At 39.9% G+C, this 25,743-nt stretch overlaps 1 protein-coding gene across 3 annotated transcripts in view; it reads left to right on the top strand.

Moving 5' to 3' along the window:
* The window catches only part of LOC126474282 (serine/threonine-protein kinase par-1-like), a 420,752-nt gene that overhangs the window by 199,030 nt on the left and 195,979 nt on the right, over positions 1–25,743 (top strand). For all 3 annotated transcript variants that reach the window (XM_050101749.1, XM_050101764.1, XM_050101756.1), the window contains exons 3-4: positions 11,782–11,887; positions 14,776–14,854. In XM_050101749.1, the coding sequence (XP_049957706.1) occupies positions 11,790–11,887; positions 14,776–14,854 (177 nt within the window). In that variant the 5' untranslated portion in view covers positions 11,782–11,789. The remainder of the gene's footprint in view (positions 1–11,781; positions 11,888–14,775; positions 14,855–25,743) is intronic.

The raw sequence follows: 25,743 nt of genomic DNA, 5'->3' as shown, positions 1-25,743 counted from the left end.
CGCTATACCAAATGTGCTAAGGTCATGGATATTATGTTCGGTAGTCAACTTCTATCTATTTATTACAAAAAAGTTACTAACTACATATTTTGTGAAACTTATTACTCTGATATACTGCCTGTTGTTAACTATACCCACCATAATTGAGGAATTGGGCCTGGCGGTGTCATTGTGGAAAGCTACTAATTTCCAGTTTCCCAAATAATAATGGGCATCGAATTTATATTCACAGAATCTCAATACACTTCGGATTAGATTCCACTCTCCAAAGTGTTTACGTTGTTATTGTATTGTCCTCATTGATCTTTTGTGCTCTACCTGAAATTGTTTCAGAACCATCGATTGTAAGCGAGTTCTCTGTGAGTTTAAACACAAATAAACAGCAGAAAGCAGGTGGATATGCAATGTGGTATTGTCGACTATTCGTTCCTAGGGCTTCCAAATGTTGATCAGAGAAACGTATCCCATCACGTGCAAATGATTTTACACACGTGCGTGGCTGTAGCAATATCCCAACCAGTATTTGTGGATTTTCTGTTGGCAGTTCGGATTTTCTGTTGGCAATATCCGTTACAACGTTTATTTCATCATTAGTGCTCGGACAGATTACACAACAATATAAAAACGATGAGACATCAGAGCCATTATAAAAGCATAAAATGGTTTGCCACACTAGCAAATCTTTGAGTAGAAATAATTGGTGTTTGTATTGAAACGGCTTCGCACTGGTAGTACTAAGTGTCTGCGGCCGGACGACTTGGTTCACATAGCTGTAATACAGATTATATAACCAAACCCTTCCCATGAATCAACCTTAGTGAAAACCGTATCAGAATCCCTACAGTAGTTCTCGAGATTAGCCTTCACATAGAGACAGAGTATCACGGCGAGGAACTTCAATTTACTAATAATTATAGATTCATTTTCTTGCTTCTAACTTTCAAAATGTACGTAGTTGATGCATGTGACAAAAATTCCATTGGTTTAAGTTGAATAGTTATTTCTTTAATAACAATCATTAAAACCTTGTGCTCTGTTTTGATCTCCAACTGCTGAAGTGCTTTAGGTAGTCTCAAAAACCTCAGTGAAGGATTATAAATTCTTTATAGACATCTGTGCTGAGGGCATGTCAGGCGGTATTGATTTAAGTATTCGTGTTCGTATTACTCCGACGAGATACTCGTCGAATGTCCTTGTTTTGACGGGTGTGAGCTGTGAGATGTCCTCTGACTTTATGACGTTTCCAGTTCGCTGTAAGATGTCTATTCCCGTTATGGCAACCCTTTTTACACTTAAAATATCCGCAACTACTGTAAACAGTGCACCCTTTGTTTATCCCACACATTCTAATTTTGCATTTTTGTTCCTGTGTTGAAGTCAAGTTCAGTCACTTTCTTTGAACACCTTTCAATCACGGTCATGCAAATAACGGATGTGTCGCACATCAGAACGATACAGGAATACTTATTAGCAGAGATACAGGGGTGGTACTTGGCCCGCTGTGCCATTTAAAACGATAAAAATAAACTAAAAAATCGACGAACTTCATTTTTACTTATTTCAAAAAGAGTGAAAACAGCAGTTCGAATTTGCATCCCACCTCTAAGTACAAACTTCACTTAAAAGTAAGAATGCTTCGTCCAGAAGTTATATCACCTTCCAAGATTGAGAGCCATCTCGGACCTCGAAATTTTTATTGAAGTATGTCTCTCTCGTATAGACGTTATAGGTGGTGCTCGTTTGTTTTTTAATCTTTTGTAGCAATATATCCTTCATAAAAGTACGTACCCCAATTGCAGTATACTCTATATTCATGCAGAACGTTACAAAATTGGTTGCAATTAATCACGCTATATTTCTATTTCAATGCGTAGCGGTGGATGTTCTACGGCGTACGTAAACCAAGTGCAGATTACATTCGAACTGTTATCATATATACGAGGGAACACACGAGAACGCGAACTGCCGTGCCACTTTTAAAACTTCAAGTGACGTTGATTTCACCACAGGTGCATCATCAACTTGACACGTGTCACTTAATGTGATGCTTTTGAAATAGCCCTTTTATTTTACTGACACCCAAACCTCCAGATGTCAGACTCTCAGATCGGTACCAAACGTGTGTCGATAGAGTATCGACTAAAACGCCCATTTAATTCATTCTAAGTTCCGTCCTCCCTTAAAACATGCGTAAACTATAACTAAAAGTAATGCCAGAACTACGGAGCACAGGAAAAGCTTATCTGTGAGTGACCATTTTGAAGATCCAGCGTGGGTGAGTTGGTACAGCGTAATGTCGTCGCACCAAAGATATAGTGTTCAAATCCCGCCGATGACATTGTTTTTTTTTTAACTTTTTAAGTGTGCTGTGTGCTGTCGTCCAGTAGAATATGCATAAACGGTAATTAAAAACAACACCAGAACTACTGACCACAAGAAAAGCATGTTGTTGTGGTCTTCAGTCCAGAGACTGGTTTGATACAGCTCTCCATGCTACTCTATCCTGTGCAAGCTTCTTCATCTCCCAGTACCTACTGCAACCTACATCCTTCTGAATCTGGTCTCCCTCTACGATTTTTACCCTCCGCGCTGTCCTCCAATACTAAATTGGTGATGCCTTGATGCCTCAGAATATGTCCTACCAAGCGACCCCTTCTTCTAGTCAAGTTGTGCCACAAATTTCTCTTATTCTTAAATTCTATTCAATACCTCCTCATTAGTTATGTGATCTACCCATCTAATCTTCAGCACTCTTCTGTAGCACCACATTTCGTAAGCTTCTATTCTCTTCTTGTCCAAACTATTTATCGTCCATGTTTCACCTCCATACATGGCTACACTCCACACAAATACTTTCAGAAACGGCTTCCTGACACTTAAATCTGTATTCGATGTTAACAAATTTCTCTTCTTCAGAAACGCTTTCCTTGCCATTGCCAGTCTACATTTTATATCCTCTCTACTTCGACCATCATCAGTTATTTTACTCCCCAAATAGCAAAACTCCTTTACTACTTTAAGTGTCTCATTTCCTAATCTATTTCCCTCAGCATCACCCGACTTAATTCGACTACATTCCATTATACTCGTTTTGCTTTTGTTGATGTTTATCTTATATCCTCCCTTCGAGACACTGTCCATTCCATTCAACTGCTCTTCCAAGTCCTTTGCTGTCTCTGACAGAATTGCAATGTCATCGGCGAACCTCAGAGTTTTTATTTCTTCTCCATGGATTTTAATTCCTACTCCGATTTTTTCTTTTGTTTCCTTTACTGTTTGCTCAATATACAGATTGAATAACATCGGGGAGAGGCTACAACCCTGTCTCACTCCCTTCCCAACCACTGCTTCCCTTTCATGCCCCTCGACTCTTATAACTGCCATCTGGTTTCTGTACAAATTGTAAATAGCCTTTGGCTCCCTGTATTTTACCCCTGCCACCTTCAGAATTTGAGAGAGAATATTCCAGTCAACATTGTCAAAAGCTTTCTCTAAGTATACAAATGCTAGAAACGTAGGTTTGCCTTTCCTTAATCTGTTTTCTAAGATAAATTGGTTGATTGGTTGGTTTGTGGGATTAAAGGGACCAGACTGCTACGGTCATCGGTCCCTCTAAGATAAGTCGTAGGGTCAGTATTGCCTCACGTGTTCCAACATTTCTACGGAATCCAAACTGATCTTCCCTGAGGTCAGCTTCTACCAGTTTTTCCTTTCGTCTGTAAAGAATTCGTGTTAGTATTTTGCAGCCATGACTTCTTAAACTGATAGTTCGGTAATTTTCACATCCGTCAACACCTGCTTTCTTTGGGATTGGAATTATGATATTCTTCTTGAAGTCTGAGGGTATTTCGCCTGTCTCATGTATCTTGCTCACCAGATGGTAGAGTTTTGTCAGGGCTGGTTCTCCCAAGGCTGTCAGTAGTTGTAATGGAATGTTGTCTACTCCCGGGGCCTTGTTTCGACTTTGGTCTATCAGTGCTCAGGAAAAGCATATCGGTGATTAAATGCGTTGAAGATCTAGCGTTGATGAGTTGGTAGAGCGTGAGACCGTCGTACAACTATACAAATTTACTCTATAGGTTTGCTACTTTTATCTAACGAAGCGAAAGCGGACTGCCAAAAGAACATTACTACAAACTCCGAGAAGTTCTTTTTTTGTACGACGGCCTCACGCTCTACCAACTCAACAACGCTAGATCTTCAGCGCATTTATTCACGGATATGATCTTCATGTGCTCAGTAGTGCTGGTGTTACTTTTAATTACCGTTTATGCGTATTCTACTCGACGACAGCACACAGCACGAACTAAAATGGAGTATTCGTTTTATGCTCTATCGACACACAGTGTTTGCTACCGAACTGAGTGTCGGAGATCTGGAGGTTTGGGTATGAATTGCAAAGGGAAATAAACCCATTAGTCGTTCATGTTCGCGGCTGTAATCGCCAAGCTTTTGTAGCACATGCGTTCTCCTGTGTTGTAAGGAGAAGCCACCTGTAAAAGATAGTAGCAGAACAACCTGGTGCTGTTGCTTGCATTTGTCGACCCGTTACGCTGACGTCACTACTGACGTGACGTGTGTTTGCGGCGAATTGCTCAATCCGAACACTTGACCGACGCCAAGTCACAGCGTGACGGTGATTCTCGACCTCTCAGGGTAAGTTAATAAAGAAGTCCGATGCTGCAGGGATACGCCGTCTACCTGACAAAAGTGCATGCGCACGTGTACTTCAGCAAGCGCTGCCGTATCGCGAGCCTTTGGCCGCTTGCCGTATGACTCATGTTCCCCGAATCACAGTTTCTGGATGTTCACTTCTCACTCACGGCTTTCATCATATATGTGCCTCGAGTCAGGCATTCTTTCTCAGTTGTAGAGTGCGAAGCAACGGCGACAAAACATAAAAAAATATTTAACCGTTTGCGGTTGATACTAATAAACTCTGTGCTATATATATAAACACTCGATTCTTTTAAAACTCGAACTCTCATGTATAAAACAGCTTCAAACTTGTGACTAATTTAGAAATTAGTTAATATGTTAAATATTTCATGTTAAGCATGCAAGCGAAAAATTTCAGAAAATGCGTGAAATTATGTGTAAAGTTTCTTGCTCTTTCACAGGTACTGGATGACTATAGTCTGGGAAGTTGTGCGCGGTGGTTTACGCTGTGTCAAGACGTATACACAGTTTATAGCTGTAATTCTTTTCTTACTGTGTTGAACCTTTGACAGAAGATTATATCTCGTAATAAGTGGATTATTATAGCATTTAAACATTTAAATTCGATCGCTACGTACGTGCGGGAAGTTAAATATTTGTTGCCACCGGATGCCTTTAGGTAGATGAACTAGAGATGGGACTGGATTCCATATCCCCGGACAGTCGCTTAATGCTATAGATAAGCATATGATATCATTTACTACGTAACGAAGAGAAGGAAACTTCATGTATATAAAGATGAAACGTTATACTTTGAAGCCTACACAACTGTAATTCAGTATTACTTTTGGCTAACAAGAAACGAAAATTGATTGTTTAAAACAAGCACGGTCATTTGGGCATTTTCGATTTCTGATTTCGGTTAGGTCCGACGCGTTTCATGGACAGTAAATGCCTTTTATTCTTCTATCGTGCCTAGTTGTATTGTACCATTGTCGAGGCAAATGCAATATTTAGAAAATCTGAGTTTGTCGATAGATAGTAAAGGCTGGAAATAAAAATAAAAAATCGGTGTCATGTTCGAGGGTGGATTACACGTCTTGGCCTTTCTTCCAATAAATCTGTCAGATATTTGCCTTTCGTACGATTAGTTTTATGTGGTCATTTCACTTTAAATCGCTCCGTTCGCATACTCCCAGATATTTAATGAACGCGACTGCTTCCAGTGATAGTTCGGCAATCGTACAAGCATACAATAATGGAGTTTCATCCTGTTTATGCGCGATACTATGCACCGATCTACGTTCAGGATCAACTTCTGCACACAACAGCATCAGTCGCGAACAATGTCACAGATCTTTCGACTTTATCCATTAGGCCACACACCGGATGTCTCTGTTAAGAGTCGTCAAATGCATTTTCTCTGGTGTTTCAGGAGATATTTGCAATTTTATGTGTAGATGTAGTCAGCCGAAACAAGTACTGTCCATCACGTCTTTTATGCAGCTCGGTGTCGACGGAAAGCGTCGGTCCGTTTCCAGTCACAAACAAAATTATTTTTAAAGCGGAATTGTAGGTGCCTGTTCGATAAAGCGGTCCCAAATTAGTCTATTTGTTCTAAGTATGAGTTAACAGGGACAGTAAAACTCGAAGAATAACGAGTACTCCAACAGCAACTGAGCAGTGCTGCTGCTTGGCTGTAGCAGTCAGCGCGGGCCAGGGCGGTGCTGTCGCTGCTCGACTACTGGTCATTCTTCGTGTTTTATTGTCCATATTTAATACCTCGGTAAAACAAATATCGGACTACACCAACCTTGGACCTCTCTAACGAAAATTCCGCATTAATAATCATTTTGTTTGTGACGGGAAACAAACCGACTGGGAGGAGCACACCACAGAACTGCTGAAGCGTCTTAACAAATCTCTATTTGTAATTCGAATTGTGTCAGACATAGGGGATATAAAAATGAAAAAGCTGGCATACTATGCTTACTTTCATTCCATAATGTCATCTGGGATTATTGTTTGGGGCAATTCATCAAGCCAAGCCAAAATTTTCCGGATACAAAAACGTGCAGTGGTGTGAACTCAAGAACATCCTGCAGAAGCCTGTTTAGGGAACTAGGGATACTAACTACTGCTTCCGAATATATTTATTCCTTAATGAAATTTGTCATTAAAAATATATCACTTTTTCAAACCAACAGCTCAATTCATGGAATCAATACTAGAAATAAGAATAATCTTCACAAGGATTTAAAGTCACTTAGTCTTGTACAAAAAGTTGTGCATTATTCAGGAACACACATTTTCAGTAACTTGCCAGCAGCCATAAAAAGCTTAACAACCAATGAAATTCAGTTTAAGAGAAGCCTTAAGGATTTATTGGTGGCCAACTCCTTCTACTCCATTGATGAACTTCTCAGTAGCACAATTTCAGCGCAGTAATGTGTTCATTGTAAATAAGTATATAGTAGATGTATTACACGTTTATTACCTTATAAATAAATAAAAAAATTTAATTTTAAATTCAGTGCATTAGTATTTGTAAAATGATTATTTCATATAGCGTTCATTAAAAAATGACGACCATGCCACTTGGGACCTGTGGAATGGTACATTAGCTTATTTGTTTGAGTTGTAAAGATTTGTCATGTATTGTTGTTTTTCTGACTTGTTCTACATCCTGGAGGACCTCCTCACTACGGATCAATTGGAATGAAAGTAAATCTAATCTAATCTAATTTCCTACGACACTGGGCGTCGCATGAAAGACGTGGCGAGTAATATTTATAGCTGACTCCAACTACACATCGAAAAAATGGAATTGCAAGTATCTGCTGAAAAACTAAGGAAAATGCACCTGTTGTCTCGTAGAAGAGGCTCCCGGTGTACCGGTACGTACAGTCATGGTCCCGTAACACTTCCTTGGGGTCTGCCAGAAATTACATTCACGTCTGAAGATATCTCTCCACTAAGAATAACGTGTTGTGTTCTGTTTTCCATGAACTCTTCAATCTAGTCACAAAGCTCGTCTGATTTTCGTACTTCCCGTATTTTGTGCGGAACTGCATTGAACGCTTTTTGGAAGTTAGGGAATACGGCACCAACCTGGTCACCGGTATCTACTGCGTTGCGGGTCCCATGGATGGGTGGAGTGAGCTGGATTCCATACAATCGTCGTTTGGGGTATCCTCGTTCATTCTTTATCATCCTTTTCCAATTGGTTTGTGGTCCAATCTCTGAACACCTCAGTGTTTGTGGCGCGGTAAACTTCAGCCTTCCTTCACTTTTTCATCGTGGGTCTTTTAAGAGGATACGGAATCACCTATCCCCGCAATGTTAATATATGCCTACTATAGGGAACATTTTCTCACAAACTACTGGAGACAGAGAGGTAAAAATTTTACTGTATGTGCATTCATATGTTACAACAATACTGAAACAACAGTTTATTGTCAAAGTATTTTCTTACAGAGATATTGTACATTTATTTTTAAGTAAATTTTTTCCATCGCTTTTTACTAGACTATCACCCCTAAGTCTTTTGTAAATCAAGTAATTAAAAAATCGTTGTTTCAGTATGTAATAGGGACCTATGTCACTACGTCATAAAAATTTCAGACTTCTAGGTTGACCAGTACCTGAGATAATGTTCCTAGATGAAGTAAAAAGTAAACTTACGGGAAACGGAGAAAGAAGATTAAAACATTCCTGATCCGTAGCTAATACCCCCTTCACAGTCTTCATAATCATCTTCAAGTCTTCTTTTGGCACCCCTCTGCACCTGTCTTGCTTTTTTCACTAATGTCTTGATTATATTATCAGCATGCCTTAGTCTGTGCTGATCTAAAAAGAACATAGCACGTACCGTACGGGAACCAACACACATACCCAACTTTTGAAGGACCTGGCATTTAGTTATATTTCCAAGATTGAAGGTTGCCACAGCATCATACACACCAAAATGTAGTGTATTAATTCCGACAAACACTGTTTTTGGGAGACGATGCCATATCACACTATTCAAGCACTCGTTGGGGTTCTGCATTTTTCCGTGAAGACATTTCATCAGAAGACTTCTGTCAGCCAGATCTCTGAAAATGGGCTTTATTTCTGCCATGATGGCTGATGGTAGACTGTGGTGGTGAATGTATTTCTCTCCTGTTGTTAGTCCCCTATTGTATTTACACCAGCTGTTTTCACCTTTGGGGCACAAACCATGTTGTGGATGCTCATCCGTGGATGCGGTGTGGAAATATAAAGCCCATATAGCTCTCCTCATTTCTTCAAGATTGCCTGTATTTTGCCTGATTGCAAGGCCATAGCAGTTCTGAATGTGGTCTATTATGGAATCAGTCAATCTTCCTCTGCCATCCAAGGTTTTCCCATCATCTAGTTTTTTCCCTTTCATAACTGATTTTAACCTTCTCAGCCTGGCACCCATTCTCTTCTGCACATGTCCTATACATTCAAGTTTGCTTATATTTACACTGTTCCCATATGGTTTTCTTTCCAAAACTTCTTTGAATGCTTTAGAGTCACCATCTCCCAGATATTTGACATAGCGAACATTATACCACTGTGAAGAGCGATGAAAAATTTTCTTCACCCCAGCAACTTCCATGCCACCACTACTACCATAATAATTAGCAATACAGTCATCACTGTGTTCATTTTTCAGCCTGCCTGTGCACCTACAGTATTTAGACATTATTGCAACATCAATAACCTTGCCAGTATCAACACTAGTTGCTGTTACAACACCATTGTTGGAGGTGTGGCCCCTTTTCTGCCACGTGCCATCAAACGCCACTGTGAGGTCACGACTGCCGTCATTTTCTTCCACTGCTTCTTCCACAGCAACCTGCATTGACTTCTGTGCTACATCTTCAACTGCAGATCCTAGTACATAATTGTAAGCTTCAAACTTTGAAGGTGCACTTGGAAGATTTAGAACACCACATAGCATATCACCAGCTGCTTTGCCCTTACCAATTGCTCGCAATCCATAAACTAACCTAATATTTACACTATAAAGTTCAGTTTTCTTGTATCCATTATTTACAGTTACTGAAACCGAACTTGGAAACTTACAGCTGTATTTACAAACACTGCATATTAAATTAAACTGGGCAGCCAGGCCAACATGGGATTCTACTTTCAGAGAAACGTTTCCATGACATTTTTTGCAGCACAAACTGTTTTCAAGAGCTTCACACAATATATTCGTATCAATGAGTTCAAAAACTTCATTCCCTCTATCAAGTAAATTATATTTCTCTTCCAAATCTCTTAGTTTTTTATGAGAAGCACTGTTTTCATTTGGTGTAAGTTCGTTCGGCAAATCAGTAATAAGTGGATTCACATTTTCCAACAGTGATGATGATGAACTGCTTTGCTTTGCTAATGAATCATTATTTGTTTTCTTTTGCCAGTTCACACGCTTTTTAAATACTTTTGCTTTAGCTCTAGGCATTTTCACTGCGAAAAATGAAGCACTAAATACGAAATAACTCAACAACAACTACTTTCTTATATCACACTGTTTACAAAACAGTCCCGCCACAAAGTCAAAGAGTAACTTGAGGAAACCAGAGAGAAACATTTTCGGGCAACTAGTGTATAAATAGTCGCTGGAAACCGGGATATTTGAATTCATGTCACTTTAAAGGTACTGCCAAAAAGTTCATGGTCAGCCACGAGAGACGTGTATAACTAAAGCGCAATACCCGATCTCACAAATATATAAAAATAAAATAGTTATAATTGTAGTAGAGCTATGTATGATACGTCATTTTAAAGAGGAAACATGGCAGAATATAATACGCCAATAAAAAAAAATTCGATTTTTTTAACCCAAAATCCGATTCCGTATCCCCTTAAATGCAGAGGAGCGACGTCTGTTAATAGAGAGGGAACTAGCCATGGATTTGCGTATCAAATATGGTTAAAAAGAGTAATTTGAAGCCCTAATAGAGGCTCAGTACTAATGTCGCTGTTTGTTGAAATCATTCTGAAAGCGTTAGAAATCCAGTTGTAATTAGATTTCAGTCTTTAGCACAAAATGTTTGCTGATCCAAGGGATTGTTATACATGGGAATTATATGTAGTTATACATAGGAAAGAATACAAGTCAACCTGTCACCGACAGAAGTAGCCGTGGCAGAAAGGAACTGTAGATATTTCACTTAACAGAACCACAATACAAGTTTGAAATGGGATCAATTTGTTGTAGCTGTTTAATACATCTGAGTAAAAATATTGGCGGACAGAACAGTTTGCTCAAATTAACAAAGTGGCTAGTACTATCATGCAGTGCAGGCTTTCACGGTCTGCATTTGCGTGGTTGTCATTTTTGTTTTATGGGCATTAAGCGGTGATTCAAGGCGTATTTGTGTATAATAAATTTTAGTATAATACAGTTGTGTGCAATCTTGAGTTTTCAACATACTTCTCTGGATAACATTTCGCCTTCCAATGTTGGAGACATCATGAGAGGCTGTAACGACTAATAAAGCAGTTACAATCTCAAACCAGTTCGGCTTGCTGAGCTTATTTGATATTGTAAATGCTTTCTGAGTCGTTATAACCATGTCTGCAACAGGGAAGACGAATAGTTAGGCAGAGAAATATGCCATGGATTACGCCCAGGAAATAAAAATCAGATTCATGACTACTGGTTGTATTGTTCACTTTTTCATAATTTTTTTTTTTAGTTTTTACAATTTAATTAAATGATTATGTAGAATTTGCTGTACTATTATCTTACCATGGTTGTTCGCTAGTCTGCACTGTGGGAAGAACATAGATATCACAGCCATTCAAGTTACTGTTATGTCAGTTTCATTATCCTTCATTGACTGTGTAAAATATTCTGAATAAACATATCAGTAATGGGACCTCAAGTGGTGTTCTCAAACCTATTGTTTTCTCAAATTTCTCAACTGTCATCTGTATTCAGGGACTGCCAAACACCGTCCAACCTAGTCAGGCAAAAGGGACTTTAATTTTAAGTCACTTGTCAGTTCGGTGTCATTTATGTTTCATGCTTTTATCCTCTTAGTATTATGTGAATGCTAACCTGTTGGCAGACAATTAAATGGACATTTGTTTCTTTAGGCATCAAGATGGTCGTGAGTGATGCGAGCATCCACAACATAATGGGAGGGATGGAGAGCACTGGTGGTGTGCGTCTCCATAACCATCGAAGGAAACTGAAGCAGAGGTATTCATTTGTCATTACATTCTTTAGGCACCACCTTTTAGATGTAAAAGAAATTTAGTTTCTTGAGTAGCACTGCTAATATAATTCCTAGTTGTTACTGCCAGTGGTATCTTATATTTGTTGAGTAACAATGGCAGTTTATTTCAGTTGAAGAGAAGATTTAAGTTATAGCTCATTACTAACAAACAGTTGTAGTAAATAACATGAGTAAACAATGCTAAACAATGCAAGGGAGGCAGAAACAATCTTTTATCTCTATGGTGTAAATTTCAGAAGTATCAGATGTTGTGTGCCTGCTTGTGAGAATATGTGTGTAATTTTTTTTTCTGAAAAAGCTCGGTGTCTAACATCCTTTTCATTGTGTGTGTCTGCAACTCAGCATTTCATTTTTACAGTGAGTAGCAATCTCTTCTTTTCATAATTGTTGATACTCATTACTGTTGGCATATGGGCATGTTTCAACAAATTGGAGGGTTCATACATTATGAGTTAGGGAAATATCCATGCATGAGTGATAAAGAAACAGAGTACAATTCTGTGGAATTTTTTTATTAAAATTTTTTTTTTTTTAAAATACCGGGATACTCCCTAACTTTCAAAGCCCGTGGAACATTTTTTTTTTTTGGTCATCAGTCTACTGACTGGTTTGATGCGGCCCGCCACGAATTCCTTTCCTGTGCTAACCTCTTCATCTCAGAGTAGCACTTGCAACCTACGTCCTCAGTTATTTGCTTGACGTATTCCAATCTCTGTCTTCCTCTACAGTTTTTGCCCTCTACAGCTCCCTCTAGTACCATGGAAGTCATTCCCTCATGTCTTAGCAGATGTCCTATCATCCTGTCCCTTCTCCTTATCAGTGTTTTCCACATATTCCTTTCCTCTCTGATTCTGCGTAGAACCTCCTCATTCCTTACCTTATCAGTCCACCTAATTTAGGTGCTATAGACGAATGTTGAAAATTAGGTGGAACATTTAGGCAGTGTTAAATGCGCTTGTCTGTGTAACACTACATAAATCAGCTGTTGGCTGGAGGAGGACTGTTATCTTCTTCTGCAAATGAAGCAATGTGTTGGTTGAAACTGTGGAAATCGGATTTGTGCATCTTTACCTTTCAAGTATGGATATACTTGTATGCCTTGATCAAGAAGTCTACATGGCCACTTTGAGACTCTCTTTTTCTTTCATTCGCTTTCAAACGCCTGATATATTTTGTCAGATTTGTATGAATAATTAAAAACTTCAAAATCCTTGCATAGGAATGCTAATAGTGATATTACATACAAAATATTTACATTTAAAAGGACATTTCATATTGTGTGATCTGAGGTGGCTACATATTATTGCTTCTCAGCTGCCACTGAACGTTTATATTGTCTGTTGGCTGTATTAAGTACCATTGCAATGAGCAGCTCCAATTTTCAGTGAATTAGAAGTTGAAAGTATGCAACAATCAATTCAAGTGAATCAGCACACAATTTTTAAAGAACAAGAGAAACTGATATTGAGACTCCAACCTGAATGTATGCAGTTTACAAACAAATTGCATGTACTGAAGACGAATCACTTGAGAGAAAATTTTAAGTTAAGCTTGTTATTGACCATTATTGTCAGAAGGCATGTGTGAGTGGCACATGGGCTGTAAAAGGAGGTAACAGGATTAAGATTCAATGAATAAAGGGTGGATAGTTACATGCTTTTATAAGCTAACACACTATACACAAACAGAGAGAGAATGTAGTGAAAGGAGGTAGGAGATTTGGATTAAGATTCAAGAGGAAACAAGAAGGAGGTGGTAATTATGAGCTTTGTAAGCTAATAGATTGAGGCAACGACCTTGCCGCAGTGGATACGCCGGTTCCTGTGAGATCACTGAAGTTAAGTGCTGTCGGGTGTGGCCAGCACTTTGATGGGTGACCATCCAGCCACCATGCACTGTTGCCATTTTTCAGGGGGTACTCAGCCTCGTGATGCCAATTGAGGAGCTACTCAACCGAATAGTAGGGGCTCCGGTCAAAGAAAACCATCATAATGACCGAGAGAGCGGTGTGCTGACCACACACCCCTCCTATCCACATCCTCAACTGAGGATGACCTGGCAGTCGGATGGTCCCCATGTGCCACTTGTGGCCTGAAGACAGAGTGGTAAGCTAATAGATTACATACAACCAGAGAGAGAATTCATTGGGCTACCTAAAGTGTTACGATAATTGGAAAGCATGCTGCCATAATTGTACTCTTCGAAACAGGCAAGATAAAATAGAACTGTGAATAAAGTATGTTTTAGAGAGATACAGAAATATTATGGTTTAATGTGGAGGTGATTAGGTATGAGTCCCAGTAACACTTCATCTTCAGTTTCCCAGCAGTATACTCCTTCTAATACAAAATGCGTTTTATCTAGGAAGACATCAGTAAATTCTCAGATAGCAAAAATTGTTCATGAAAACAATTCAGTATAACTGATCATGTTCTACTTGATTAAATTGAACAGAGTCAGGTGATGACTAAAACGGAAGTGCTATATTTTACTGTGACTGCCAGGAAAACTAGGATGGATCACAAAAACAGATTTGCTGTCAAATAATAAGTGGTAAAAATTATCTGCTATTGAATCTGAAAGATAACTTCATTAAATATTGAGACACTTGGAGAAAGAGAGAAGAAAAGGGCAGAATCAATGTGTGAGGCAGTGTGTGCTTTGTAATCTAAATAGCAACTTCCGTTTTCTATACTGAATTTGATGTCTTCATTATATACTACATAACTCTTACTTCTTTGTAGAAATAATTAACACAAAACTGACATTATTGGTATGTGTTAATACCATAAAACCTGTTATGAATAAAATATGACTCCACTGAAACTCTTATTTTTGTCTTTGTTTTCAGGTTTGACATAATCAAGAAGCTGGGGCAAGGCACATATGGAAAAGTACAGCTAGGCATAAACAAGGAGACTGGGCAAGAGGTAACGTATAGTAACGTTTTTGGTGTAATTTTGCTGACATACTGCTTCAGGAAAATTGAACGTGTTTAAATTTTTGAGGTTACATTGATCATTATTTTCCGGCAATTGCCAACTTATTTTTGTTTCAGAATTAGGTTAGACATTGCAGGAGAACACCTAACATACAGAGTAATTACAAAGTTTACAAAACATTTTAAAATATCAGTATAAGTAAGCGGCTGAACATCACATAACAGTTGATACAGCTATGTGAAAGACAAGCTCTCACTCAGATATTCATTTTGTATGTGGTACCAACAAGTTATTTTGAAAAGCCCATGACAGAGGTATCACTGACCATAATTGCATTTTGTGTGCTAGAACTTGCTGTTGCCAGTCTGCAGTGCGTATGCAGAGAGATTTCCATGGCAAATTTCACCAGACACCGCCAGTGTACAACATCATAGTGGTACTACAGGAAATTAAGTGAAGATAGTTGTGTGACGCAGAGCATTTGGGCCAACCAGGCTTGTCAGAACAGACATAAGGGAAGTGATGCTGCAAAGTCCCATGAAGTCCACTTATCAAGAAAGTGCAGAATTGAACATCCCTCGGCCAACATCGTACAAAATTCATTGCAAGCAACTAAGAGTGAAGCCTGCAAATTACAGCTCTTGTAAGCCATAAGCCATGCGGACAAATTGTGCCACCTGCAGTTCTGCATTGATATGCAGAACCATCTTGAAAATGACGACTTCGCAAGCAAATTAATCTTCAATGACAAAGCCACTCTTTGTCTTCCAGTAAACGCCAGCCAATGCAACACATACACATGCGCGACAGAGAATCCACGGGCAAATGTCTAAAACATCTGGGATTCAGAGTAAGCTAACATTTTCTGTGCCATGTTTAACAAGACAGTCTGCGGACCCTTCTTCTTCACTTTGCGATCTGACAGTGGCGTCACCTATTTTGACAAGCTGCAGTTGTGACTCATGTCACAGCTTGAAACTAATAGAAGGGGTGTCATCTTTCAAGAAGATGGCATCCTTCCACATTTCCACAGTTGTGTAAGATATTCCCTGAGTGAGATATTGCCATGTTGCTGGATAGGCAATGATGTGGCTGTCATCTGTCACATGGTACTACTTGAGTGGCCACAATGGTTGTTAGCCTGAATGCTTTGCCATATTTTTCTTGTGGGGTTACGTGAAGGAAAGTGTTTTTGATCCACCACTACCACAGAACCTTGAACACCTGTGCCACCACACCACAGCAGCAGTTTGTATCATCACTCCTGATATGCTGGTTCGGGTAATGGCAGAATTAGACTGTTGTTTAGACATGTGCCATGTAATGTAGGGTGGACTCATAGAACATTCTAAAAAGAAAAGTATGAGAGTTATCTTTCACAAACCATATCATTTGCATCTATCTGTACCGATTTCTGAAATGCGTCATGGATTTTATAATTACCCTGTAGTACTCATGCTCATCATATTACTTGTTTGAGAGGAAAAAGGCAGACAGGAAGTAATGTCAGAGAAGGGAGGGATATAGAACCTGAACTTATGTCCCGATTTAGTGTGAATTTTCCTTCCTGTCATCTCGTATCAGTTTTCTTGTAGATTTCTTATTTTCAGCCTTTATTTGTAAAAGACCAAAATGGATGCTGCAGAGGTTATTCATATGTTAATGTTGTATTCAGCATGTTACAATAATAGAGAAGTGCTAGTATTGCAATATAATTAGAAAATACACATTTCATTCATTGATCATACCAGGATGTTTATCTAGCTTTCCATCTATCTTCTATCTCTTCCTTATAAATATGTATGTGTTAAAATTCCCAGTTATGTCCGTATGTTCAGATTAATCTCAGGAATGGCTGTAGAGACTTTGGTATTGTTTTCACTAACATATAGACTGATGTACAATGAAGGTTTGTAATTTATAAATGTTGTTGTTGTTGTGGTCTTCAGTCCTGAGACTGGTTTGATGCAGCTCTCCATGCTACTCTATCCTGTGCAAGCTCTTTCATCTCCCAGTACCTACTGCAACCTACATCCTTCTGAATCTGCTTAGTGTATTCATCTCTTGGTCTCCCTCTACGATTTTTACCCTCCACGCTGCCCTCCAATACTAAATTGGTGATCCCTTGATGCCTCAGAACATGTCCTACCAACCGATCCCTTCTTCTGGTCAAGTTGTGCCACAAACTTCTCTTCTCCCCAATCCTATTCAATACTTCCTCATTAGTTATGTGATCTACCCATCTAATCTTCAGCATTCTTCTGTAGCACCACATTTCGAAAGCTTCTATTCTCTTCTTGTCCAAACTATGTATCGTCCATGTTTCACTTCCATACATGGCTACACTCCATACGAATACTTTCAGAAATGACTTCCTGACACTTAAATCTATACTGGATGTTAACAAATTTCTCTTCTTCAGAAACGCTTTCCTTGCCATTGCCAGCCTACATTTTATATCCTCTCTACTTCGACCATCATCAGTTATTTTGCTCCCCAAATAGCAAAACTCCTTTACTACTTTAAGTGCCTCATTTCCTAATTTAATTCCCTCAGCATCACACGACTTAATTAGACTACATTCCATTATCCTTGTTTTGCTTTTGTTGATGTTCATCTTATATCCTCCTTTCAAGACACTGTCCATTCCATTCAACTGCTCTTCCAAGTCCTTTGCTGTCTCTGACAGAATTACAATGTCATCGGCGAACCTCAAAGTTTTTATTTCTTCTCCATGAATTTTAATACCTACTCCGAATTTTTCTTTTGTTTCCTTTACTGCTTGCTCAATATACAGATTGAACAACATCGGGGAGAGGCTACAACCCTGTCTTACTCCCTTCCCAACCACTGCTTCCCTTTCATGTCCCTCGACTCTTATAACTGCCATCTGGTTCTGTACAAATTGTAAATAGCCTTTGGCTCCCTGTATTTTACCCCTGCCACCTTTAGAATTTGAAAGAGAGAATTCCAGTCAACATTGTCAAAAGCTTTCTCTAAGTCTACAAATGCTAGAAACGTAGGTTTGCCTTTTCTTAATCTTTCTTCTAAGATAAGTCGTAAGGTCAGTATTGCCTCACGTGTTCCAGTGTTTCTATGGAATCCAAACTGATCTTCCCCGAGGTTGGATTCTACTAGTTTTTCCATTCGTCTGTAAAGAATTCGTGTTAGTATTTTGCAGCTGTGACTTATTAAGCTGATAGTTCGGTAATTTTCACATCTGTCAACACCTGCTTTCTTTGGGATTGGAATTATTATATTCTTCTTGAAGTCTGAGGGTATTTCGCCTGTTTCATACATCTTGCTCACCAGATGGTAGAGTTTTGTCAGGACTGGCTCTCCCACAGCCGTCAGTAGTTCCAATGGAATATTGTCTACTCCGGGGGCCTTGTTTCGACTCGGGTCTTTCAGTGCTCTGTCAAACCCTTCACGCAGTATCATATCTCCCATTTCATCTTCATCTACACCCTCTTCCATTTCCATAATATTGTCCTCAAGTACATCGCCCTTGTATAGACCCTCTATATACTCCTTCCACCTTTCTGCTTTCCCTTCTTTGCTTAGAACTGGGTTTCCATCTGAGCTCTTGATATTCATACAAGTCGTTCTCTTATCTCCAAAGGTCTCTTTAATTTTCCTGTAGGCGGTATCTATCTTACCCCTAGTGAGATAGGCCTCTACATCCTTACATTTGTCCTCTAGCCATCCCTGCTTAGCCATTTTGCACTTCCTGTCGGTCTCATTTTTGAGACGTTTGTATTCCTTTTTGCCTGTTTCACTTACTGCATTTTTATATTTTCTCCTTTCATCAATTAAATTCAATATTTCTTCTGTTACCCAAGGATTTCTACTAGCCCTCGTCTTTTTACCTACTTGATCCTCTGCTGCCTTCACTACTTCATCCCTCAAAGCTACCCATTCTTCTTCTACTGTATTTATTTCCCCCATTCCTGTCAATTGCTCCCTTATGCTCTCCCTGAATCTCTGTACAACCTCTGGTTCTTTTAGTTTATCCAGGTCTCATCTCCTTAAATTCCCACCTTTTTGCAGTTTCTTCAGTTTTAATCTACAGGTCATAACCAATAGATTGTGGTCAGAGTCCACATCTGCCCCTGGAAATGTCTTACAATTTAAAACCTGGTTCCTAAATCTCTGTCTTACCATTATATAATCTATCTGATACCTTTTAGTATCTCCAGGGTTCTTCCATGTATACAACCTTCTTTCATGATTCTTAAACCAAGTGTTAGTTATGATTATGTTGTGCTCTGTGCAAAATTCGACCAGGCGGCTTCCTCTTTCATTTCTGTCCCCCAATCCATATTCACCTACTATGTTTCCTTCTCTCCCTTTTCCTACACTCGAATTCCAGTCACCCATGACTATTAAATTTTCGTCTCCCTTCACAATCTGAATAATTTCTTTTATTTCATCATACATTTCTTCAATTTCTTCGTCATCTGCAGAGCTAGTTGGCATATAAACTTGTACTACTGTAGTAGGCGTGGGCTTCGTATCTATCTTGGCCACAATAATGCGTTCACTATGCTGTTTGTAGTAGCTTACCCGCATTCCTATTGTCCTATTCATTATTAAACCTACTCCTGCATTACCCCTATTTGATTTTGTGTTTATAACCCTGTAGTCACCTGACCAGAAGTCTTGTTCCTCCTGCCACCGAACTTCACTAATTCCCACTATATCTAACTTCAACCTATCCATTTCCCTTTTTAAATTTTCTAACCTACCTGTCCGATTAAGGGATCTGACATTCCACGCTCCGATCCGTAGAACGCCAGTTTTCTTTCTCCTGATAACGACATCCTCTTGAGTAGTCCCCGCCCAGAGATCCGAATGGGGGACTATTTTACCTCTGGAATATTTTACCCAAGAGGACGCCATCATCATGTAATCATTTATAAATTTATAAATATTTCATGCAATTTGGCTGGACTATATGAAGTAAAGCCTCCCACCTTTGTGAAAATTATGCCATTGTCACCTAACTGTGAATGGCAGGACTTGGAATCTTGGTTGCTCACCTTGTGGTCTGTGCCATTTTTACTTGCCAGAGAGTGCTGGATACAAGCATTACAAGGCAGACAGTGTTTTGTACCAAGGTTACTTGGTGAGGAATGCTTTGTACCAAAGTTCTCCATACCAACATTGCTTGGCAGAGGGTGCTTTTTACTGTGTTGTATGGCTGAGATGGGTACATTCCAATGTAGTGTGATGGAGAGTTCTTCATACTGATGTGTGGCAAAGGGTGCTTTGTACTGATGTGTGGCAGAATCTGCTTCCTACAAGCATTGTGAGGCAGAGGCTGCATGCCACAAAGGTCATGTGGCAGACAGTGCTTCATAACTATGTTTCACAGCAGAGGGTTCTTCATACCATTGTTGCACGGTAGAGGGTTCTGGAGGCCATTATTTTTAATGAAAAGAGTGCATCATACCAATTTTGTGTGGCAGTGGGTGCTTTGTACCAATGTGGTATGGGGAAATGCACAACAGGGCCACAAACTGTAACTCATGCTCACACTGAAGTTGGGTGGTCAGTAATTGGTCTTAGCTCTTGTCAAACTCCATTCTGGTCATAGCTCTTGTCAAACTCCATTCTGGTCATGTAGACCACACCACACTGACACTGCATTTGGGCTACTTGCAAGTGGTTGTAATAATGTTGAACTGGTAATTTCAGTCAGGCAGGCTGGCCAGTGTGGTAGCTCTCAGCCCCATTACTGCCATGAGATACCACTCAAGACACTAATTACATATGGAACAGAAAATGTTTGTGTCATGAAAACTTTCCAGGCGCACACTGCTTAAATAATTTATATTATGTGAAAGTGATGACATTCAGTTACCTGTCTTCTTTTATCATAACTCTATGCAGTGGCCCATCATCAAAGTCATCTGGCCTTAGATATTTAGAGCTATCTGTGTGAAGCTCGGCCAGGTCACTACTAGTGTTGTAAGGTGAGCTGTGGGAAACATGTTCTTAACAAAGAGTTTCAAAGCCGTATTATAGAAGTTAAAAAAAAAAAAAAACTTACAGAAAGTTTCTAGAAATTTATGATATGGTCTGAGTATGGAAATCGTAAGTGTAACACAGATTTAGCAAATTCAGCAAAAGACAATGATACCTTCTTATTTGCGCATGACCAGGCAGTTATACCAGCCTAAGAAAATGACGTTTAGAGATCAGTTTGCCTGTCACATACAGTTTGTGAATGCAAAATATTAACAGTAAAAACTGAGATTAAGGTATTTCATTAGAAAGATCCATTTGGTTACAAATCAGCATCAGCTTTGAAGTATTAGAACGGGTCACGCACTTCAAACACCTTGAGGGTAGTGCCACATAAAGGGATGACCAAAGCATTGAAGTTGAGGTTGCAATTTGCTCTGCAGTATGTGACTAGAAGATGGGATCTTTTGGTAGGACATGTTATGAGGCATCAAGGGATCACCAATTTAGTATTGGAGTGCAGCATGGAGGGTAAAAATCGTAGAGGGAGACCAAGAGATGTAGTAGGTATTGGGAGATGAAGAAGCTTGCACAGGACAGAGTAGCATGGAGAGCTGCATCAAACCAGTCTCTGGACTGAAGACCACAACAACAACACGTGGGGCACTTAAAGTTGCTATAGAAGAGAAAAATGTGTAAAATTCTATAAAACAAAGGTTTTCCCAGCTTTGTAATATTGAAATGAAACATAGATCTAAAATTCAGGGATGAGATTCCCAGATTGGAGCAGAAGACAGTAGACTCCTATTTGTAGGCTATATTGTATAAAAATTGAGGATGTCAGAAAAGAACTAATGCCAAAATTGATGAATAGCAAAATACATGGTTCAAGTACATTGATGAGCCAAAACATTATGATATCTGCTGAACAGTGTTTTGGCCGACCTTCAGATAGCTGTACAGAAGTGATTGCTAGGTTTCAGAAGCTATGTAGCACCAGATGTCTATGTACAGTTCACACCAATGCTTTGAATTATGGGCCAATGGTTAGTGCTTGCAGAGCTCGTGGCCTATAGCATCCTAGATCTGTTCCATCAGGCTCAGATCTGGCAAAGTAAGTGAACAAGACATTAACGTGGATTCAGTGATGTGCTCCTCGAACCCAAGTGCGACATGGCATTTACATTCATTCAGTTTTCCTGGTGACATCTGTTGATCTCTGAGACCTCAGCGAGTGTTACAAGTACATAGCCACAGCATGCACCCAGTGCCCACTGATGCTGTATCAGGACATCTCGTGCAACCAAGCCTGTAGCAGACCCAGCCATGATGTTTACCATTGACCTGGTGAAGACAGTCAAGATGATATAGCAACCCACTGCCTCAAAGTCTGCACCAGAGCATGGGCAGCTGTGACTGGCAGCATCAGACTCCAGTGGTGCAGTTCTGGGGTGACCTGAGTTCAAGCCCCAGAACATGGGAAGGAAGCTGGATTTTGGCAAAGAGAGCCATGTTGGGGACACAAGGCTCAATGTTGGAGCTGACAGTTGCATTATAGGTGTGATGTTGTCTTCATGGCATTTTCCAGAACTGGATTGGCATTGTAACATAGCCCAGCTGTCAGTTAACGACTGGCTGGCCCCGTTATAAATACCGCAGTTAGGAAGCAGATAGTATGGAAGGGATAGCATGGCTACATTCTTCTATCCCACAGTAACTTCTTGAAAGGTGGTCAAGGAATTGATATGGCCTTGCGGAAGTAGGTCTGAACCATTTAAGTAGTGTGATTCTGATCTTGTGACACACACAGTTGTCACTGAAGATGTCATCACCATCAGGGAAGACATTAAGCATGGTCAGCAATATGAAAAGAATAGATTGTGACTCACCTTAGGCCTTCTTCTGTATTGGACGAAACAAACACACACACACACACACACACACACACACACACACACACACGAGCGTGCGACCACTGTCTCTGGCTGCTGAGGCTAGACAACGAACATCAGTGCATGATGGGAGAAGTAGTCTGGGTGGTGGGGGTAAAGAAGAGGTTGGGGCAGGTAGGGGGATCGATTGCAGGCTAGAGGTGGGGGGACAGTAAAGTGCTGTTTATGGAAGCATAAAGGAACAAGGTGGGGAGAGTGTAGGGTAGATAGGTACAGTTGGGAGTGTGTTTGCATGAATGTGTGTTTGTGATTGTATGATCTGCGCATAATTCGCATTGTCCACAGCTGTCATGATGTCATAGATTACTACCGTAGGTCCCATTGAAGCCCCTGTGAATGTCCTCAGTAACATAATAAAAGAGCCTTGACCAGCCTGCGTCCAAGGCACGGCACATGTTTTATGCAGCCACTTCATGGATGACAGCATATCCTGTCACAACTATCAATCTATTGTATGAAGAAACACCTTTCACACGAACAGATGGCACATTTTCATTTATCCAGAGTCCAATTTCAATGATCCAATGCTCACTGTGATTGTAATTGATGATATCATTGGGTCAGCATGGGAACACACAGGGGTCATCTGCTGTGGAACCCTACTTGGCAATGTGCATCGAACGGTGTGCTCTGAAACACTTGTGCCTATGTCAGCAGTGTACTGTGTCATCAGATCTGCCACAGGTCATGACCTCTCTCTCCGCAGAGCGAGCAAGCCTCCAACCATCTTGTCCTGTGATTAGGAGTGGCCATCCAACACCCTGTTGCCTACTCATGTTTTCACCATCCTTTGCACATCCTGGAAACATCCCCCAGGCTGTAGCTAAGCCATGTCTCCGCAATATCCTTTCTTTCAGGAGTGCTAGTTCTGCAAGGTTCGCAGGAGATCTTCTGTAAAGTTTGGAAGGTGGGAGACGAGATACTGGCAGAAGTAAAGCTGTGAGTATCGGGCGTGAGTTGTGCTTCGGTAGCTCAGTTGGTAGAGCACTTGCCTGCGAAAGGCAAACGTCCCGAGTTCGAGTCTTGGTCGGGCACACAGTTTTAATCTGCCAGGAAGTTTCATATCAGCGCACACTCTGCTGCAGAGTGAAATTCTCATTCTGGAAACATCCCCCAGGCTGTGGCTAAGCCATGTCTCCGCAATATCCTTTCTTTCAGGAGTGCTAGTTCTGCAAGGTTCGCAGGAGAGCTTCTGTAAAGTTTGGAAGGTGGGAGACGAGATACTGGCAGAAGTAAAGCTGTGAGTACTGGGCGTGAGTCATGCTTTGGTAGCTCAGTTGGTAGAGCACTTGCCCACGAAAGGCAAACGTCCCGAGTTCGAGTATCGGTCAGGCACACAGTTTTAATCTGCCAGGAAGTTTCAACTTTCCTTTGAATTATGATTCTCTGTCATCTCTTGCTCATTGTTTCTCTACTCTTTTCTTATTTTACTTCGTTACTAAGACATGATCATTTACCCATGATTTTAGTCAGCTTTACTAATATTTAGGAATTGCAAGGACCCTCCCCTCCTCTCTCTCTCTCTCTCTCTCTCTCTCTCTCTCTCTCTCTCTCTCTCTCTCTAGGTGTTTATGACATATGAGTAATCTGTTTTCTATTCTTATCTTTTGTACTACCTTTTTCCTAGTATTTGTAGCTTGGAGGAACTCTGGACAAAATAAAAATGTTCTCTTGACACTCATTTGTTTCGACGATACCTAATAATGCTAGTCGTTCATAGAATTCACACTTCCCAGAATAATCCCTATAAAACTTGTGACTTTTGTCACGATACTGTCCCCTTCTCCTAGGATCAGCACCTATTCCTTGCTTGTGGGTTGACCTTATGAGACCACTTCCTCTTTCCATTCTGGTAGGTACGCCCCTTACAAAACATCCCTATTCTTTAGTTCTGTAGGCCACAGATCGTCCTGTCTCCACGTAGGTACGCCTGCCCTTTATACTTAGTGAATGCCGGGTACGCCCCCCTTATCCTTTCTGAGCAGGTCTCACGGTTCATTACCCTAGTATACATTTCTATGTGTGCCATAATTAAGTATCTTCTGGTAAAGATATAAATCTATCTTAAACTTTGCATTCGTTCTTTAAAACTGTATATCATTTACACCCTAGAGTCCTCCTCTATTTATCAACTTTTATATTTTCAATAGATACTATGTCTACATATACTATTTATGTCCCACTATCCCGCAATTCATCAGTGTATTTATTACACTGACGTTTCTTAATGATCAACATGACTAATTCCTCTTCTACTTTTGTTTTCTTTCTTTGCTCGCGCCCCTTTCTTATTTATCCATTACTCATTACTACTTTATAGTTGGTCATTATTTAGTGTTTTCATTCCATAAACTTACATGCTTTCGTCTCTCTTTGCGCATGAGTTCATTGTGCCTATTCTAATCTCTATTTAGAACTGTCACTGTTCTTCGTTTATGTGCACCTCTTCTTATGTACATTCGATGTAGAACTGTCATAGCTTCCTATATATAGGTGCATATTTCCATATGTACAAACATTTTCCTCAACAACACCTGGTGGTCCTCACATCATGACCCTCCCATCTATATCACATCTCATAAAAGGTATAAAATGCTCTATACAAAATAGAAAATCTATACACTACGGTATAACAGTTTTTCAGCTAGTCACATCATATTATATTTTCCACAAATATAATACTCTATTCAGTTTATTTCGTCTAGATATCACTTTTTTCTGTGATTCTCTTAAGTTGTTCTCTATTTTATAGTCATATCCAGTTTTCTAAGCATTAAGACTACAGAATAGTTCTAGATTCTAAAGGAATTCAGTGCAGGAAAATAGTTTCGGAAAAAAACACTGAAAACAACTCGGGATCCGACGGTCGGTACACCGCCCTTTAACTCAGAATGTTAACATCCATAGGGGATATACAAGTTTACATCCTTTACATTGTATTTCTCCCCCCTTTTT

This window comes from Schistocerca serialis, chromosome 1, assembly GCF_023864345.2.
Source record: "Schistocerca serialis cubense isolate TAMUIC-IGC-003099 chromosome 1, iqSchSeri2.2, whole genome shotgun sequence".
Classification (NCBI taxonomy): domain Eukaryota; kingdom Metazoa; phylum Arthropoda; class Insecta; order Orthoptera; family Acrididae; genus Schistocerca; species Schistocerca serialis.
Note: the sequence above shows the minus strand (reverse complement) of the source record. Positions and strands in the feature narration are given on the sequence as shown.